This window comes from Balaenoptera musculus, chromosome 4, assembly GCF_009873245.2.
Source record: "Balaenoptera musculus isolate JJ_BM4_2016_0621 chromosome 4, mBalMus1.pri.v3, whole genome shotgun sequence".
Lineage (NCBI taxonomy): Eukaryota > Metazoa > Chordata > Mammalia > Artiodactyla > Balaenopteridae > Balaenoptera > Balaenoptera musculus.
The window spans coordinates 140701787-140717338 of record NC_045788.1 but is presented as its reverse complement, the minus strand read 5'-3'; the positions used below and the strand labels follow the sequence as shown (position 1 = coordinate 140717338).

The 15552-nt window shown below is 47.3% G+C and overlaps 1 protein-coding gene across 6 annotated transcripts in view; it reads right to left on the bottom strand.

Moving 5' to 3' along the window:
• Positions 1–13044, bottom strand: part of LOC118894818 (interferon-induced GTP-binding protein Mx1-like) — a 36321-nt gene extending 23277 nt beyond the window's left edge. The window contains exons 1-8 of one of the 6 annotated variants that reach the window (XM_036851439.1): positions 12973–13035; positions 11409–11498; positions 9847–9924; positions 8995–9117; positions 4130–4322; positions 2773–2910; positions 1871–2025; positions 1083–1221 (exon numbers count right to left, since the gene is read on the bottom strand). In XM_036851439.1, coding sequence (XP_036707334.1) covers positions 1083–1221; positions 1871–2025; positions 2773–2910; positions 4130–4322; positions 8995–9096 — 727 coding nt within the window. In that variant the 5' untranslated portion in view covers positions 9097–9117; positions 9847–9924; positions 11409–11498; positions 12973–13035. Of the gene's footprint in view, positions 1–1082; positions 1222–1870; positions 2026–2772; positions 2911–4129; positions 4323–8994; positions 9118–9846; positions 9925–11408; positions 11499–12193; positions 12345–12972 lie in introns of those variants that run through there. The other 5 variants (XM_036851442.1, XM_036851441.1, XM_036851440.1 and 2 more) reach the window with 5 other exon arrangements.
• Between the last annotated feature and the right edge of the window lie 2508 nt (positions 13045–15552).

The following is a 15552-nucleotide window of genomic DNA, read 5'->3' as shown; positions in this document are numbered from 1 at the left end:
CTTAATCCACTTGACTGTTGATGGGTGGGGCTGGGTTCCCTCCCTGTTGGTTGTTTTGCCTGAGGCAACCCAACACTGGAGCCTACCCGTGCTCTTTGGTGGGGTTAATGGCAGACTCTGGGAGGGCTCACGCCAAGGAGAACTTCCCAGAACCTCTGCTGCCAGTGTCCTTATCCCCACGGTGAAACAGAGCCACCACTCGCCTCTGCAGGGGACCCCCCAACACCAGCAGGTAGGTCTGGTTCAGTCTCCCCCAGGGTCACTGCTCCTTCCCCTGGGTCCCGATGCACACATTACTTTGTGTGTGCCCTCCAAGAGTGGGGTCTCTGTTTCCCCCAGTCCTGTCAAAGTCCTGCAATCAATTCCCACTAGGCTTCAAAGTCTGATTCTCTAGGAATTCCTCCTCCCGTAGCCGGACCCCCAGGTTGGGAAGCCTGACGTGGGGCTCAGAACCTTCACTCCAGTGGGTGGACTTCTGTGGTATAAGTGTTCGCCAGTCTGTGAGCCACCCACCCAGCAGTTATGGGATTTGATTTTACTCTGATTGCGCCCCTCCTACCGTCTCACTGTGGTTTCTCCTCTGTCCTTGGACGTGGGGTATCCTCCTTGGTGAAGTCCAGGGTCTTCCTGTCAATGATTGTCCAGCAGCCAGTTGTGATTCTGGTGCTCTCGCAAGAGGGAGTGAGAGCACGTCCTTCTACTCCACCATCTTGGTTAATCCTCTATCCTTCCTTTTTAAGGTTGAATACTATTCCATTGTATTGATACATCACATTTTGCGTATCCATTCATCTGTCTGGGACACATGGGTTGTTCTACCTCAAATGCATTGTCAACTGACGTAACTGCTTTCTGATTTTGCCTCACCTCCTGAACCCACCATGCCTCTTATAAGCAGGTAGACAAGGATTACAAGCCAACACATGGCCAACAAGAGTCAAATGTGGCCCATTTCATCTGGCCTCAATGTGTTCTCAAAAGGTTCTCATCTTGCGTGTGTGCCAGGAAGCACCCACTGGATTCAAGGGATGCTTTTCCACTATCAAGCCACCTACTATTTCTAGATTCTTCCGTCTTCTTACCTATGGTCCTGTCTCCTTGGGGGTCCACCTCCTGAGCCATGCGCAGGGCCTCCGTGGTGGCGATGTCCACATTAGCGGGGACCACCACCAAGTTGATGGTCTCCTGCTTAAGGATGTACTTCCTGATGAGAGACTTGATCTGTTAAGAAAATGAGAGGGTATGAGAGATGAGACAGGTCCTGACCTTGTACTTGCTTCAGACCCTCCAAATCCCAGAGGTATTTCTCCAAAGAAGCAACTATGGAGAAACGAGCCCACAACACAAGCCTGGTGGCACTTCCCAAGTCAGAGGAACTAAGTTCTCTGTGGCTGAAACATGGAAACCTGTGAGGTCTTAACTCTTTAACTATCTCCTAAGACCTCAAATCTGACAGTCACAATGAAAAACAAGATGCCAAAAGAATTGCTTGACTATTCCCTAAATCTTGAATCCATAGGGTGAGATTCACTGATATAGGAATATCATTAGACTTGCTGCTAATGCTCTCTTATGCCTCCCACATAAAACCCCTTCCTAACACGTGCTCGTTTAGATATGGCACAAAATGTAACTACGACCAAAAGGAGTCCCCACATAAAACACAAATAAAATGCATTTCCAGCTTTGCCTGTTTGCCTTTTTCCACAGAAGCTTCCACCCAACTTGGCGGAGTAGATTTCGACCATCACACTCTCCAAATTCCCCACCTCCTAATACCCACTCTTCAAGCTCAGTCCTGGACTCACTGATGCTCTAATGCAGCCCCACCCCCGCAAGGCCCGGGCCAGGATGGAACCTGACTTTTCACCTGAAGTTCAATGTCGGCTGGCTGATTGCCCACAGCGATCCTGGTGATGCCGGGAAGATCTATCAGGGTCAGATCCGGGACATGAGGGGAGCTGACTTCCAGACTAATCAGCTCATGACTGATTCCTGTGCCTTCCCCAGCCATGGCAACCTGGGCTAGAGAAGAGGAAGGAAAAAAACAGAATAGAGCTTAGGATGGAATATCACATTACGGCGAATCCTCTGAAAGCAACTTCCACCCACTGTGATGCATGGATGAGGCATACAGTGAGTCCCCTACATACGAACGAGTTCCATTCTGAGAGTGCATTCATAAGTCCAAGCGTTAAGTTTCTCCTTTCAGACGTCTCACATCGATGATGTAATCTCTGTGGTCTGCATTTACAGAACCCTGCCATAAATTAGCCTAAACCAGGGTTATGCAAGCACATGCACCCCACTCCTGGAGAAAAAGGACCCCCATTTCTGAATAGGGTTCAGTGATACCCCAGTCAGCATTTTGGAATGCCTTTTTACCAGGTTAATAGGTGAAGGGGTTCCCTGGTCCCATACCTGGATACCTCTTCCATCAGATCTGTGGGATGGGGAAGCCCTTTAATAAGGGACCGATACTCCATATTTGGAGACAACCTTCAAAATACACATTATGCTCAGATACGTACTTACATACTAAACAATAAATTACTGAGGTCAGATTCTGTCCAAAGCACTGGTCTTAATGAGAGTAAAAGAAGAGAAAATACAAGAAAGCTGGAGGCCGGATGTAGGGAAGGGAGGGTTCCCGAGGGACCAGGACAGGCCCAGAAAGGGGAGAGTGGGAATGGTGTCAGGCAGACCCCACCCACTTCACCCGGTTGACCAGACAGCCAAATAGGCAATGACAAACAAACATGGGACACTTACCTTCACTGATTTCCTTTTCCACCTGCGAAGCATCTGAAATCTCAGTCTCTTTGTCCCGGAAACTGACTTTGCCTTTCCACTCGTCTTCATTCACAAGTTTTTTCAGTTTCAGCACCAGAGGACATCTTGTAACAATACCTAGGAGGTCATTATCCATCAGTTCTATACTCTGCTCTTAACAGTCCTATATGGTGGTCTTAGACCAGTGGTTGTCAAATTTTTAAATAATCATCTGGGGAGACTGTTAAAACTGTAGACTTTCTGGTCTCACCCTCTGACACTCTGACACATTCTATCTGGGATGACTCACGAATGTGCACCTTGAATGTATGTCTCAGGTGGTGTCTGGCTTGAAAGCCACTTCTTTAGACCCCCTTCTTCACTCCAGTGTTTTCCATCAGCCCAGGTGGCAAACTGCAGTGGGGAGCCCCAAACTTCTGCAAATGTCCTCTGCCATCCCCCAGTGCACACACCCCACTCCTATCAGGAAGGGGGACTGTCCCCACCAGGCCACCTCACCACAGTCTCCCGACTGTAAACTTCTTCCAAATCCCACCCGCCTTCACATCTGACCTGTATTTCAAGACCCAGCTCAGGTCTGCCTTCTTCCCTGGAGCCCTCACTGATCCTTGGCCTGGTAGCTCAAAGAGCACCACTAAGCAGAGCACCACTCTTCACCTCCCAGATGGAGGGTCACCTCTTAGGAAGGGGCTCAGGAAGGACACCCACGTGCACAGTGTTCAAGGCTGAGGACCCACATGCATTTACTCAGACCTTCCGCAAGTGTAGGTTATGTACAATCCACACTAAACACGTGATGAGAGGATGTTATGAATTGGGTCTCCTCCCCCCGCCACCATGTCAAACTCATATGTTGAAGCCCTAATGCCCAATGTGACTATACTTGGAGATAGGGTATATCTTTAAAGAGGTAATTAACATTAAATGAGGTCATAAGAGTGGGGCCCTAAACAACACGTCTGGCATCCTTCTAAAAAGAGGAAGAGATCCTAGACGTCGGTGCACATAGAGAAAAGGCCACGTGAGGACACAAGGAGAAGAGGGTCATGTGTAAGCCGAGGACACAGGCCTCAGGAGAAACCAACCCTGCTGACACCTTGATCTCGGGCTTCCAGACTCTAGAACTGCGAGAAGTAAATTTCTATTGTTTAAGCTCCTAGTCTGAGGTCCTCTGTTACTGCAGCCTGAGCTGATTAACATAGAGGGCAAGTGCTTATGCAGCTGTCCAGGGCCTGTGGGAGCTGCCCTCCCGGGGGCCTTCCCAGAGACCTCCCCTTAAACCACTGGTCCCCGGGATGCCTTGTGGCTTGCAGGAGGCTGGCCCGGCAGAGCTTACCGCTGCCTCTGGGAAGGGCGACCCCCGACAGAGCCTCCAGCACGGAGCTCTTGCCCGAGCTCTGGTCCCCGATGACAGCGATGGCGGGCAGGGCCAGGTCCTGCTCCACGCCCAGGGCCCGCAGGGAGTCGATGAGGTCGATGCAGGGCCGCACCTTCTCCTCGTACTGGCTGTACAGGTTGTTCTCGGACCCCTGGAAGAGGTAGAGTGGGAGACCTCTATCATAGCCTGCGGGTCACATGCCATCAAAGATGGACAACTTCAATCGACCTAATATATACAGGTGATCAGAGTTCTCAAAAGAGAGTGGGGGCAAAACAGAAATAAATGCTTGAAGAAATAATAGCTAAATTTTTCCCAAGCTTGGTGAAAACTATTAGCCTGAAGATCCAAAAAGCTCAATGAATCCTGAGCAAAGGAAACATAAAGTAAACTACATCAAGGCACATTATAGTCAAATTGCTCAAAACCAGTGATAATGACAAAATGTTTAAAGCAGCCGGAAAATAACATGTTATAAGTACAGAAGAACAAAGATGAGATTTACAGCAGATTTCTCACTAGAAGCTATACAGTAAGTGAGTAGACAGTGGAGCAACCTTTTTAAAGTACTGAGAAAAACCATCAACCTAGAATTCTCTACCCAGCAAAAATATCTTTTAAAATAATGAAAGTGAATAAGGACCTTTTCGGATGTACAAAAGTGAATGAATTCATCACCAGCAGACCTGTACTACAGGAAATGTTTAGGATGTCCTTCAAGCCAAAGGAAAATGATATTGAATGGACCTCTTAATCTATACCAAGGAATTTATACCAGAAATGGTGACCACTATGCTTTTTTATTACTTAATTATCTTTAAAAGACATTTGACTATTTGAACAAAAATAACAATGTATTGTGGGGTTTAAAATATTGATAAAATTAAAAATCATGATAAAAATAGCATGAAGGCTGGGAGGGAAGAAATGGACACATACTATCGTAAGGTTCTTATACATGAAGTAGTATATTAGCACTTGAAGGTAAACTTGATAAGTTAAGGACATATAGTATATTCCCTAAAACAGTTTTATTTAATAAAACGGAATCATAAAAAAACTTGATTAATTCAAAAGAAGGCAGGAAAAGAGGAAAGAGGAGATGAAGAACAAGGCAAATAGAAGACAAATAGCAAAATGATCTTTCCAAGCCCACTTACATTAACAATCACAGAAAATCTAAATAGTCTAAATACTCCTAAAATAGTCAAATGACTTTGAAAAAGAAGAACAGAGTTGGAAGGCTAACATTCCCTGATTTCCATAATTACTATAAAGCTGTAGTAACCAAAACAATGTGATACTGATGCAAAAATGGAGAAAGAGAATGGAACAGAATACATAACCTAGAAATAAACCAATACATTTGTGGACAACTGTTTTTTGACCAAAGTACAAGGGCAATGCAGTGGGAAAAAGGTAGCCTTTTCAACAAATGATACTGGGGTAACTAAACATCTACATGCAAAAAAATGACCTTGAATCTATGTTTTACACCATGTACAAAAATTAACTCACAATGGAACACAGACCCAAATGCAAACTCTAAAACTATAGAACTTCTAGAAGAAAACACAGGAGAAAATCTTTGTGACTATGGATTAGGCAAGGATTTCTTAGATATGGCCCCAAAAGTACAATCCATAAAAGAACCAACACATAGGGGCTTCCCTGGTGGCGCAGTGGTTGAGAATCTGCCTGCTAATGCAGGGGACACGGGTTCGAGCCCTGGTCTGGGAAGATCCCACATGCCGCAGAGCAACTAGACCCGTGAGCCACAACTACTGAGCCTGCGCGTCTAGAGCCTGTGCTCCGCAACAAGAGAGGCCACGATAGTGAGAGGCCCGCGCACCGCAATGAAGAGTGGCCCCCGCTCGCCGCAACTAGAGGAAGCCCTCGCACAGAAACGAAGACCCAACACAGCCAAATAAATAAATAAAAAAAAATAAATAAATAAATAAATAATAATTAAAAAAAAAAAAAAAAAAAAGAACCAACACATAAATTGGACTTCATCAAAATTTAAAACATCTAATCTTTAAAAAAGACCGCTAAGAGAATGAAAAGACAAGGCACAATGTGTGCAAAGCTTATATCTGACAAAGGACTTGTACCCAGAATACATATATAAAGAACGCTCAAACCTCAACAACAAGAAAACCAACAACCCCAGTGGAGAAGAAAGTAAGAAAAAATCATTTTACCTTTTACCTTTTTCTAATTCCTATTTTTGTGTATGCTTTATAATATAATTAAATTTTACTGGAATAGTTGTTTTATAGCATTGTGAGAAGGTGTTCATATTTTGGACCAGATGAGCCTTTGTGGTCGGGCTGTCCTGTGCATTGTAGGAGGTGTAGCAGCACCCCTGGCCTCTATTCACCAGTCACTTTGAGTTGTGACAACCAAAATGTCTTCAGACATTGCCAGGTGTTCCAAAGGGTAAAACTGCCCCCAGATGAGAACCACTGCCTTACAGAATGCCTGAGCGCAACATTTCATACGTGGGAAATGTTGACAAAATTCAGCAGAGAAGGGGGTACACATACTGACAGGGATGCCCTTGGCCAAACTTTAACGGGGCTCCTTTGAGCCCCCTTCTCCTCTAGGCCTCTCCTTCACCTACTGAGTCCAGACTTAGCAAGGAATCGGGCTAAGCCAGTTCATCCAGAAGCTCCTCAGCTTTGACAGCCAGTCAGTTCCTTCCTCACCTCCCTTGATCCTAACCTAATTCCTCTAGGTAATTCTTCCTCCTGTCCTCCACCCTGCCCGCGGGCTATAAATCCCCACTTGTCCTTGTATCCACATTGAGTGCAATCTCTCTCCCCTATTGCAATAGTCTTGAATAAGATCCTCCTTGCCATTTTTAAACAAGTGTCCTGAGCAATTTTTCCCTATAACAACACTTCAGAAAGGTTTGGAGCACAATTCCCCACAGAAGGACTCGTGGTGCCTGTGCACCCACCTGGCTGTACCTTTACACTCATCAGTGGCCTCAGTCTTAGCCCTCCTTATGGGTTCTTTTTGTTTTCATTTCTTTATACCACCCATTCATGAGAGTTTATAAAACATGAATACTAATTAGTCAAAATGCATGTACCAACCACCTGGGTTAAGAAAACACATATCCCCTGTACTTAAGACACTCCATCTACCCCTCCCCAGGCACATTCCTCCGAAAACCACTTCACCCCCAGAAGGTCCTTCTGTTCTCAGGTTCGTGATAACAATGTCCTTACCTCTTCATTACAGTTTTACCACCCGTGCATCTTTCCCTAAACAATATATCGCTTATGGTTGCCTGCTGTGGATCTTTACATAAATGGGATCATATAGTATATTTCTTCTGTGACTTGATTCTAGGGTTCACCATTGTTTATTTATTTTTAATTTTGTTTTTTTTTTTTGGCCACGCCATTCGGCTTGCAGGGTCTCAGTTCCACAACCAGGGTTGAACCCAGGCCACGGCAGTGAAAGTGCCAAGCCCTAACCACTGGACCACCAGGGGACTCCCGCACCATTGTTTTTTAGACTCAGCCATCTTGATACCTGGAACTCTAGCTCATTCCTTTTCACTGCTGTATGGAATTCTACGGCATGAGCATACCACAATCTATGTATGCGTTCCACTACTCATGGGCACTTGTGTTGTTTCTGGTTTTGCTTAGAAAGAATGCTATATGAACGTGGAAAAATGCTTCTCAAACTTCAGCACAAAGAAGAATCACTTGGAGGGTCTGTTAAAACACAGATGGTAGGCCCTGTCCCTGAAATTTCTAGTTCACTAGGTCTGGGGGAAGGATATGTGAGGGTGATCACTTGCATGTCAAACTTCCCTGGGGATGTTGGTGCTGCTTCTCTGGGGACCACACTCTAAGAACCAAGGTCTACACCCAGAAGTGGAATTGCTGGGTCATAAGACACCCCCTGTCCAACCAGGCCGAAAAGGGCTAAGCTACACCCAAACATATGGGTGTGAGCACTGTGAGTTCCTCCTGCCCTCTACCCTGCCAGTTACAGCCAGGAGAGAGACCACAGTTATATTAGGGTGGTGGAAAGGTGGGTGGACCTTCTTATTTTTCTATGTCCTTCAATGTAGTTTGTAATATTGTTTAAAACATTGTTAAACATTGATTATGGAAATGGGGCCAACTGGAAAGAGGCTGAAGATCCGCTGTTTTAAAACACGTGACAGCAAGAAACAGAGCTCTTCCTAAGTGCCCAGCCTCTACCTCTTCTCAACAGCCACACAAAGTAAATACTATTATTATTCCGACTTTACAGATGGAAAATCGGGCTTCTAAAGGGAAGAATAACCACCCAAGATCATACAGCTGCGAGTGTCAGCACTGGAATCAAATTCAGGTTGAATTGATTCCAGAAGCCAAGTTTGGTTCCCACCAAAAATATTGTCTCGATTCTGGGAGAAAAGACACCACATGGCTTCACTGTGAGGTGGTGTCACAGTGACACCTCAGAGGTTTGAACTCGAGACCGAACCATGATGTGTGCCCGTGATAACACAGGGCTCCTCGGGCACAGTGCCTGGGGTCAATTCTTACACTAGCCGATCAGCACCTTGCCTGGTTTTCCAGACCAAAATTGCACCCCAACGGGCATCAGCTAAGGCAAAACACTGTCTGCATTTGGCTGCAAGAAGGGCCCAAACAGAATGAGTAGAGTCTTTGTATCCACATCCTGCCCTCAGAGAGATGTGGAAGCGGGCATCTCTGGGCAGCAATGGCATCGCTGTATCAGTGGGCAGCCCGCAAGTGGACACAGCTCATGTCCACACGGATAGTGGTTTTCAGGCATCAACTTACTGTTTCCTTTTTCCCCACCAGATCATCATTTCCATTTAGTAACAGATGACTGGATGCAGGAGGTGAATCGGATTCTTTGATTTTCAAGTCAGAATGAACCATCTTCTTCCTTTATCAGGTCAGCTTAAAACCAAGTAGATCAGGATTAACACAATTCAGAAGCTAGGTACATTCAATCATGGAACCAAACCCACCATGAGACACACTGGGACACAGTGGGAGCTCAGAAAGAAATGACAGGACAACTCCAAGGAACCAAGTGTCAAATGAGGACAAATGCTCCAAACCAGCTCAGTGGTCTTCAAGGATATGCTTCCGGATCTCCAAAGATTTTTTTAAACTCTGTATTTCCCATCATGATTGTAGGTTGAACATCAAAAATTTTTTTCACCACAAATTTAAATAGTGGCAAAGGATGAAATTTATGATGTATTTTTAAGTTTACATTTAAAAGTAAAATTATTATAAAATTCTTTCCAGTGTAGATGAGGGATTCTAAATATTATGGTAATTTAACACCAAACCTATGTTTTATAAAATATGAACTCCAAGTCTTTTACTCTGTTCCTTTTGATCCTTGACTTCAGATTTTTGTTCCATATCCCCCACCTAAGTGGATCTTAAAGTCATTCATTTTATTTTTGAAAGCATTTAATTGGCCACCTTATCATACTTGTCTGCACCCAGAAAATACATACGCATATATTTGAAATTCATTAAAATTTTTTTCTGGGACCATAATTCTCTAAATATTAAAATTTACACATCTAATAATCTTAGATAAAAGTAAATGAAAATATTTCTCCTATGACTTGAAATGAATGTTATAAAAAATATAAAGCACTTACTTACCTCCAATATACCTTCCTTTTACTTGACAATGTAACGTTGACTAGTCGGCAGAAATTCAGAGCTGTTCTCCGACACCTCCTTGAAATCAGGCAAAACACACAAATTAGACCAAAACCCAGGCGAATAAATAACAGCACTCACCAAGTTTCTTCCCCATTGTTGAGAATGGTGCAAATGAAGGGGGGATGTGCTTTGAAAGAGATTCACAGTTCCCTGAGTCCTTTTTGTAAACTTTAAATATTTAAACTCTAAGGTAGATGGATAAGGCACAGAGCCTTGCTGTCAATGTACGGCCTGAATCAACACTTTTGTGTGTGTGTGTGTGTGTGTGTGTGTGTGTGTGTGTGTGTGTGTGTGATGCTCTTCTTGCTTCTTCTCAAGGGACCCTACCCCAAGGCCTATATGATTTTGGGTCCATACTGGTGCAGTTGAAAGGGCAAGGTTGCTAAAAAAAAAAGTGTATTGGGGGGAGAGGGATGCATTCTGTTCTTTGTATAGTGAGAGAAGAGCGATTTTGAAAGGTGATCAATTTTAAAGAGTACTTATGGAATCTGGCAATCTGGAAATCTATTCCCTAACCACCACCCACTCCCATGCCTTTGGAAAGACTTCGTGTGCCCAGGCGGTCCCGGGCTGGAGCTGGGGCCCCATGTTAGAGACTACAACTTCGGTTGACCTTACTGTACCCAGTCAGGTGGCATCATTAGTCCCCAGGGCTAGCACCCCATGACCGTGGGTTCTTTGTGAATAAATTCCCTTCTTCTGTTTGTTTCATCAAATGACATTCCCTGAAAGCAAAATTCTTGTGACTTTTGTCTGTACATCTTAAATATTTGTATCTATCTTGGATCATCTTTGAAAATCAGTTTGGATCTCAGGAGCAAGGCCATCTCAGTAATAAAAACCAGTGTTTTACTTATTCATTACATTCAGCATCCGGCTGCACTTGTCAAACTGAGCTGAACGCATTCACCCATTCTGGCCACGCTAGAGTCAAGCCGTGTGAGCCGAAGCCCCAAACTGCTCACCCCCTTAAGATTTCCCAGAGTGCTAGTTTGCCTATGGCTCCCAGACCCAGATGCCATTCCCCAGTGTCACTGGAGAACCCCTGCAGAGGAGGGCGGGGAGGGGATCAAAGGGTTGCCCAGGGGAGTTCTGTCCTTGTGAGAAAGCTTCCTCAGCCCAGTTTGCAGAGAGGAGCAGGGATGAGAGGGAGGAGTTGGCTCCCCTAAGCCCTAAATAAGGGCCACCTACCAAGCAAATTCAAGAAAATGCCGGGTTCAGTGTCTGCAAACTGCCCAAATAATTCAGTCCAGTTAATCCTCTCAGGACTTAGATTTGCTTTTTCTCATCAAAGTGTTTTGCCTTCCAAAAACTCACTGACATTTACATTGTTTATGATTGTAATAGGGAAGAACAAATCTGACTCCATATTAGATGTTTCTTTTACTTTTAAGCTTTATATTCTATTCCTTTTGCTACAAGTTAATCACTAAAGAGATGTCGCCTATAGCTTAAAGTAAACATCATGGCCCCCAAGCCTGAATGTAAAATGAAAATACCTTTTCAGCTCACAGGAAACACTCTGACCCAGCCCACCTGTATATGGCTGCAGGAAAGAAGAAATCAGCACACCCCCTCCTCCGGTCAGGCTGAAATCAAGAGATATTTGCAACAATTTAAGGCCTTCTTGCTTTACCTCTTCACCTCCCCGCTCTTTGTTCTACAAAAGAAACTAACATCCAGACCCTGGGAAGAGGGTTCTCTAGGACATTGGTCTGCCGTCTTCTCGGACTCCCAGCTTTCCGAATAAAGTCCTTACTCCTTACCCCCAACACCTCATTCCCAATTTATTGGCCTCTTCCAAAGCGAGGAGAAAGAGCGCAGACTCGGTAATTTGGTTAAAAGGGAGAACATCTTGTACTTTAGACCTAATGCTCTCTATCAAATCAAGATGAGCCGAGTATCCGGAGGTGGGCGGAAGAGAAGTGAAGAAGGACGGGGTGGGGCGGCGGGGGGGACGGGGGGGCGGGGGGCGGCGGGAGGAGGGCACGTCCACAGCGGGTAGGGAACTTCCTGGCCAGCAGCTCTCTTCTAAAGTAGAAAGATGACATGAACATTTTAGGAGCCTTCTGGGGACTTCACAGCTGAGGGGGAGCTGGGGGGAAGGGTTGACATCCCTTGACCTTACTTCCGACAAAAACTTCATTTAAAATTGGACTGAATAATTCCAAGGATCCCACACGCGCAGCTCTGCGGTCACCCGCGGTGGGGTCGGGGTGAGGAGGGCTGCGGTGCAGGTCTCAGCAGCGCCTGGGTTTTCCGTCAGCCCGCAGGGCTGTCCTACCTCCCTCCATCCTGAAGACTAAGTGTGCCGGCTCCACGCCGTCGCACCCGGCTGCACAAGCTACGGGGAAGGCAGACCCTGGGCATCTCTCCATCCGCCGGGCTAAGGGTCCTCCGCGCAGGGCACTTCTGCGCATGCCCCCTCTCTCCGGCCAGCCCTTGCTTCCTATAGGGCGGCTCCGGCACGCAAAACCTCCCAGCGACCCTCCGCTCCAACCTCCCTCTATTCAGAAGGATTGGTGGAGACCCCTGGTGCATGCGCTTCCAAAGAAACCCCCGGGCAGCTGACTTGTCTGGTTTGCACTCCTTAGCAGGAAATATAAACTGATATATGAAGCTTGGTCAGCCGTTTGGGGTGCGCTCGGAGGTCACGCAGCAGTGGATGTGAAATTTTTGCAGTGCGCCCCTCTTAACCAGCTCCCTCGGAGACCCTCTTTGCCCCCATCCCCTCCACGTGCCCACCTTCTCAGGCAGAAAAGCCGCCAGTCTGGGGGGGGGTGGAGGACTGTTTTTGATGCATCACCCAGGAGCCTCAGCAGCGTGTCGGTAGGAAAGTAGAATCAGCAGTGCTCTGAGCCCAGCCAACATCGCTATTATTATTACTATCGTCATCATCATATTCATTATCATGTCAATATCACTAATAATCATGATCGTTCTTACTACTACTAGCTTGCGCAATACCCGCACCCCGGAGCGCTCAACTCCCAGCCAGCCGCCCAAATATCCCGAGGCCTCTGGCCAGCGGAGGGTGCCCAGACCCAGGAGCGCGACACTTACCTTCCTCGTGCAGTGACTGGCGCCAGGCGCCCGCCGCTCTTCGGCTTTAAGCAGCGCGAGCGCCGCCCCTCGCTCCCCCCCCCCCCCCCCGGCCGCGGGGAAACGAAACCCTCAAGTTCCCAGGGCTGCGGGATTAGAAACGAAACCGAATGCGTGGCTCACCAGCGCCTCCGGCGGCCCCTGCGCCCCGCGCCCCCAGCTGCAACCTCCTCGAGGCCCCCCAGGTGTGTCCCCGCACCAGCAGCATGCCTGGGAGCTTGCGGGAAATGCAGATTCTCGGCGCCCACCCAGACCTGCTGCATCGGAAACTCTCCGGCGCAGGACCCAGCTACCTGAGCTTTATCCGGCCCATCTGATGGTTCTGGCACGGTTTGAGAACCGCTGCTCTGACAGTCCTGAGTCATCCAAAGCTGAACGTAGCTTTGAACTTAGCCGCTCCCTTAACCTCTGGTCTTCTGAACAGATGCTTGATAACTGCGTGTCTTAAAACCCTGCCGTAGGTTCACTGGGAACATTCCAGCACCAAAACGGATTCTTAAGCTTTCTAAACTCATGGCAGCTCCCCACCCCAATTCCTCCTCCCCCCTCAGACCCACATCATCCTCCTTTGTCAATTCTCCTTATCTTCTTCAAGCCTTCCCTGGAGTTTAGCTCATTTGCTTTCTTCAGGATGGGAGTGGGTGAAAGATGGAGGGGAGGGGTGGCACGGTCAAGTAGACCAAAAAGTGGCCCCTCCCAGTGAGGGCTCTGTAGGGGGCAGTAACCTTTCCTTTTGGAAGGAGCTGGCACCGCACCTCCCTTCCCCTGTGCTCAGCTAACGAGCCCTGACAACAAGCCTCCTCCCTACAAAGACCCCTATTATTAGGAAGAACATCCCTCACGCCACACAAAGACCCAGGACCTGCTCCCTTTCCAAGTGCTGTGGTCAGGTGTCGACTGAAAGAAAAAAAAAAAAACTGCACACCTAAAAATTGAGAATCACGTTTTATTGGGTGGACTTACTGAGGACTTACCCCAGAAGACGGCGTCTCAGATGGCTCTGAGGGACAGCTCCAAAGAGGTCAGGGAGGAAGCAGGATGTATAGGAGTTTCTGTAACAAAAAGCAGGTAGTCGGAACATCAAAAGATTACTGTTAATTAAAGAAAAACCAGACATCTCAAGTTAATGACTTCAGCACTTTTCTATGTATGGGAAGATGCAGGAGTCTGGGCTCATGGAAATCATTCCTTTGATATGCACCTTAACCATCTAGGGCCAGTATCCTCTTTTCCTCCATGCTGGACCCCCTCAGGATGCACAGCCTCCCGTAGCTGCAGTAGCTGACGGCCTGATGGCCACAACATCGTTCGTCTACTGATATAGCAGGGGACATTCTTCACGCACACAGGGAAAGCTTGGATGGAACCAAATTCAATATGGTGGCACCCAAAAGGAGGGGAGGAGGCCCCACAGAGCAGCTCCCTGGCCTGACGGCTGCCGTGCTCTGTAGGGCCCACTGCTGGGGTCTGGGCAATCCCACCCAGGGTGGTCTGATGGGAGAACACACGCCTCCCCAATAATTATCCAGGAACACTTGCCTGGCTGCTTACCTGTCCAGGCCTCGGTTGCTTCCTAGTTATAAAGAAGAGTGAAGACTTAACTCTGAGGAATGATCCTACTTCCTGAAACCACACGAGGCTCTCCCTGTGATTCCTGTTTGGGCATGAATTCAGAAAGAGCCACTAGCAAAAGTGAAAACTGGCTGGGGCCAAAGCCAGCGCCAGGGCCAGGACTAGGGGCAGGTGAGTGAGTGAGGTGCCTGGGGTGCAGGGTTTAAGGAGCTGCTCACTCTCAGTAGGTCAAGTGCATCCTTAATGTTGGTGCCCAGTTGCTTCACACTCCTCCCGCTCTTGCCTCCCAGCCAGGGATTTGGTACCTGCTGCTTCCAATATGCACATTAGATGGCAGTTCCCTCAAGAGCCCAGGGGCGTGTTTGGGGTATAACTGAATAATAACACAGTAAGAGCTCATATGCACCAGGCCATAGTATGTGTTGGGTGCCAGCCTGACAGACTAGCTCACCTTCACCACCACCCTGTGAGGGAAGTAAGATTGACAGGCCCATTTTACATATGAGGAGACTGAGGCCAAGGAAGTAGGTTACTGCTAGGCCCCTTGGCTAGGAAGTGGGGGAGCTAAGATTGCAATCTAGGCTTTTATTCCCAAGCCTGTGCTCTGTAGCACCTTCTCTCCATGCTAAAATCGACAAGATGCAGCTCCTGTTCTCAGGAAGCTCACAGCCTTTCACCTGAATTGCTGATGATTCTTTCCCTACTAAAGAGACATTGATGACTCTATATTCTAACAGATAAGTGTCAAACTCTTAGCCCTTGAGAATTGTCCTCCAGGCTCAGCACCCCACTTCTGCTGGCCTATCTGTCCCCCTGGGCTCCTGGAGACATTTTCCTCCCTTGCTAAGTCCCAGCGGCATGTTCCCTGTCTCTGCAGCTGCCCTAGGGAGCTCCTTCTAAGCCTGGGTCACACCTCTTCCAGCCTCCGCTTCCCCTGGCTTAGCTCAGGCAAAGATGCTTTGCGTCTCA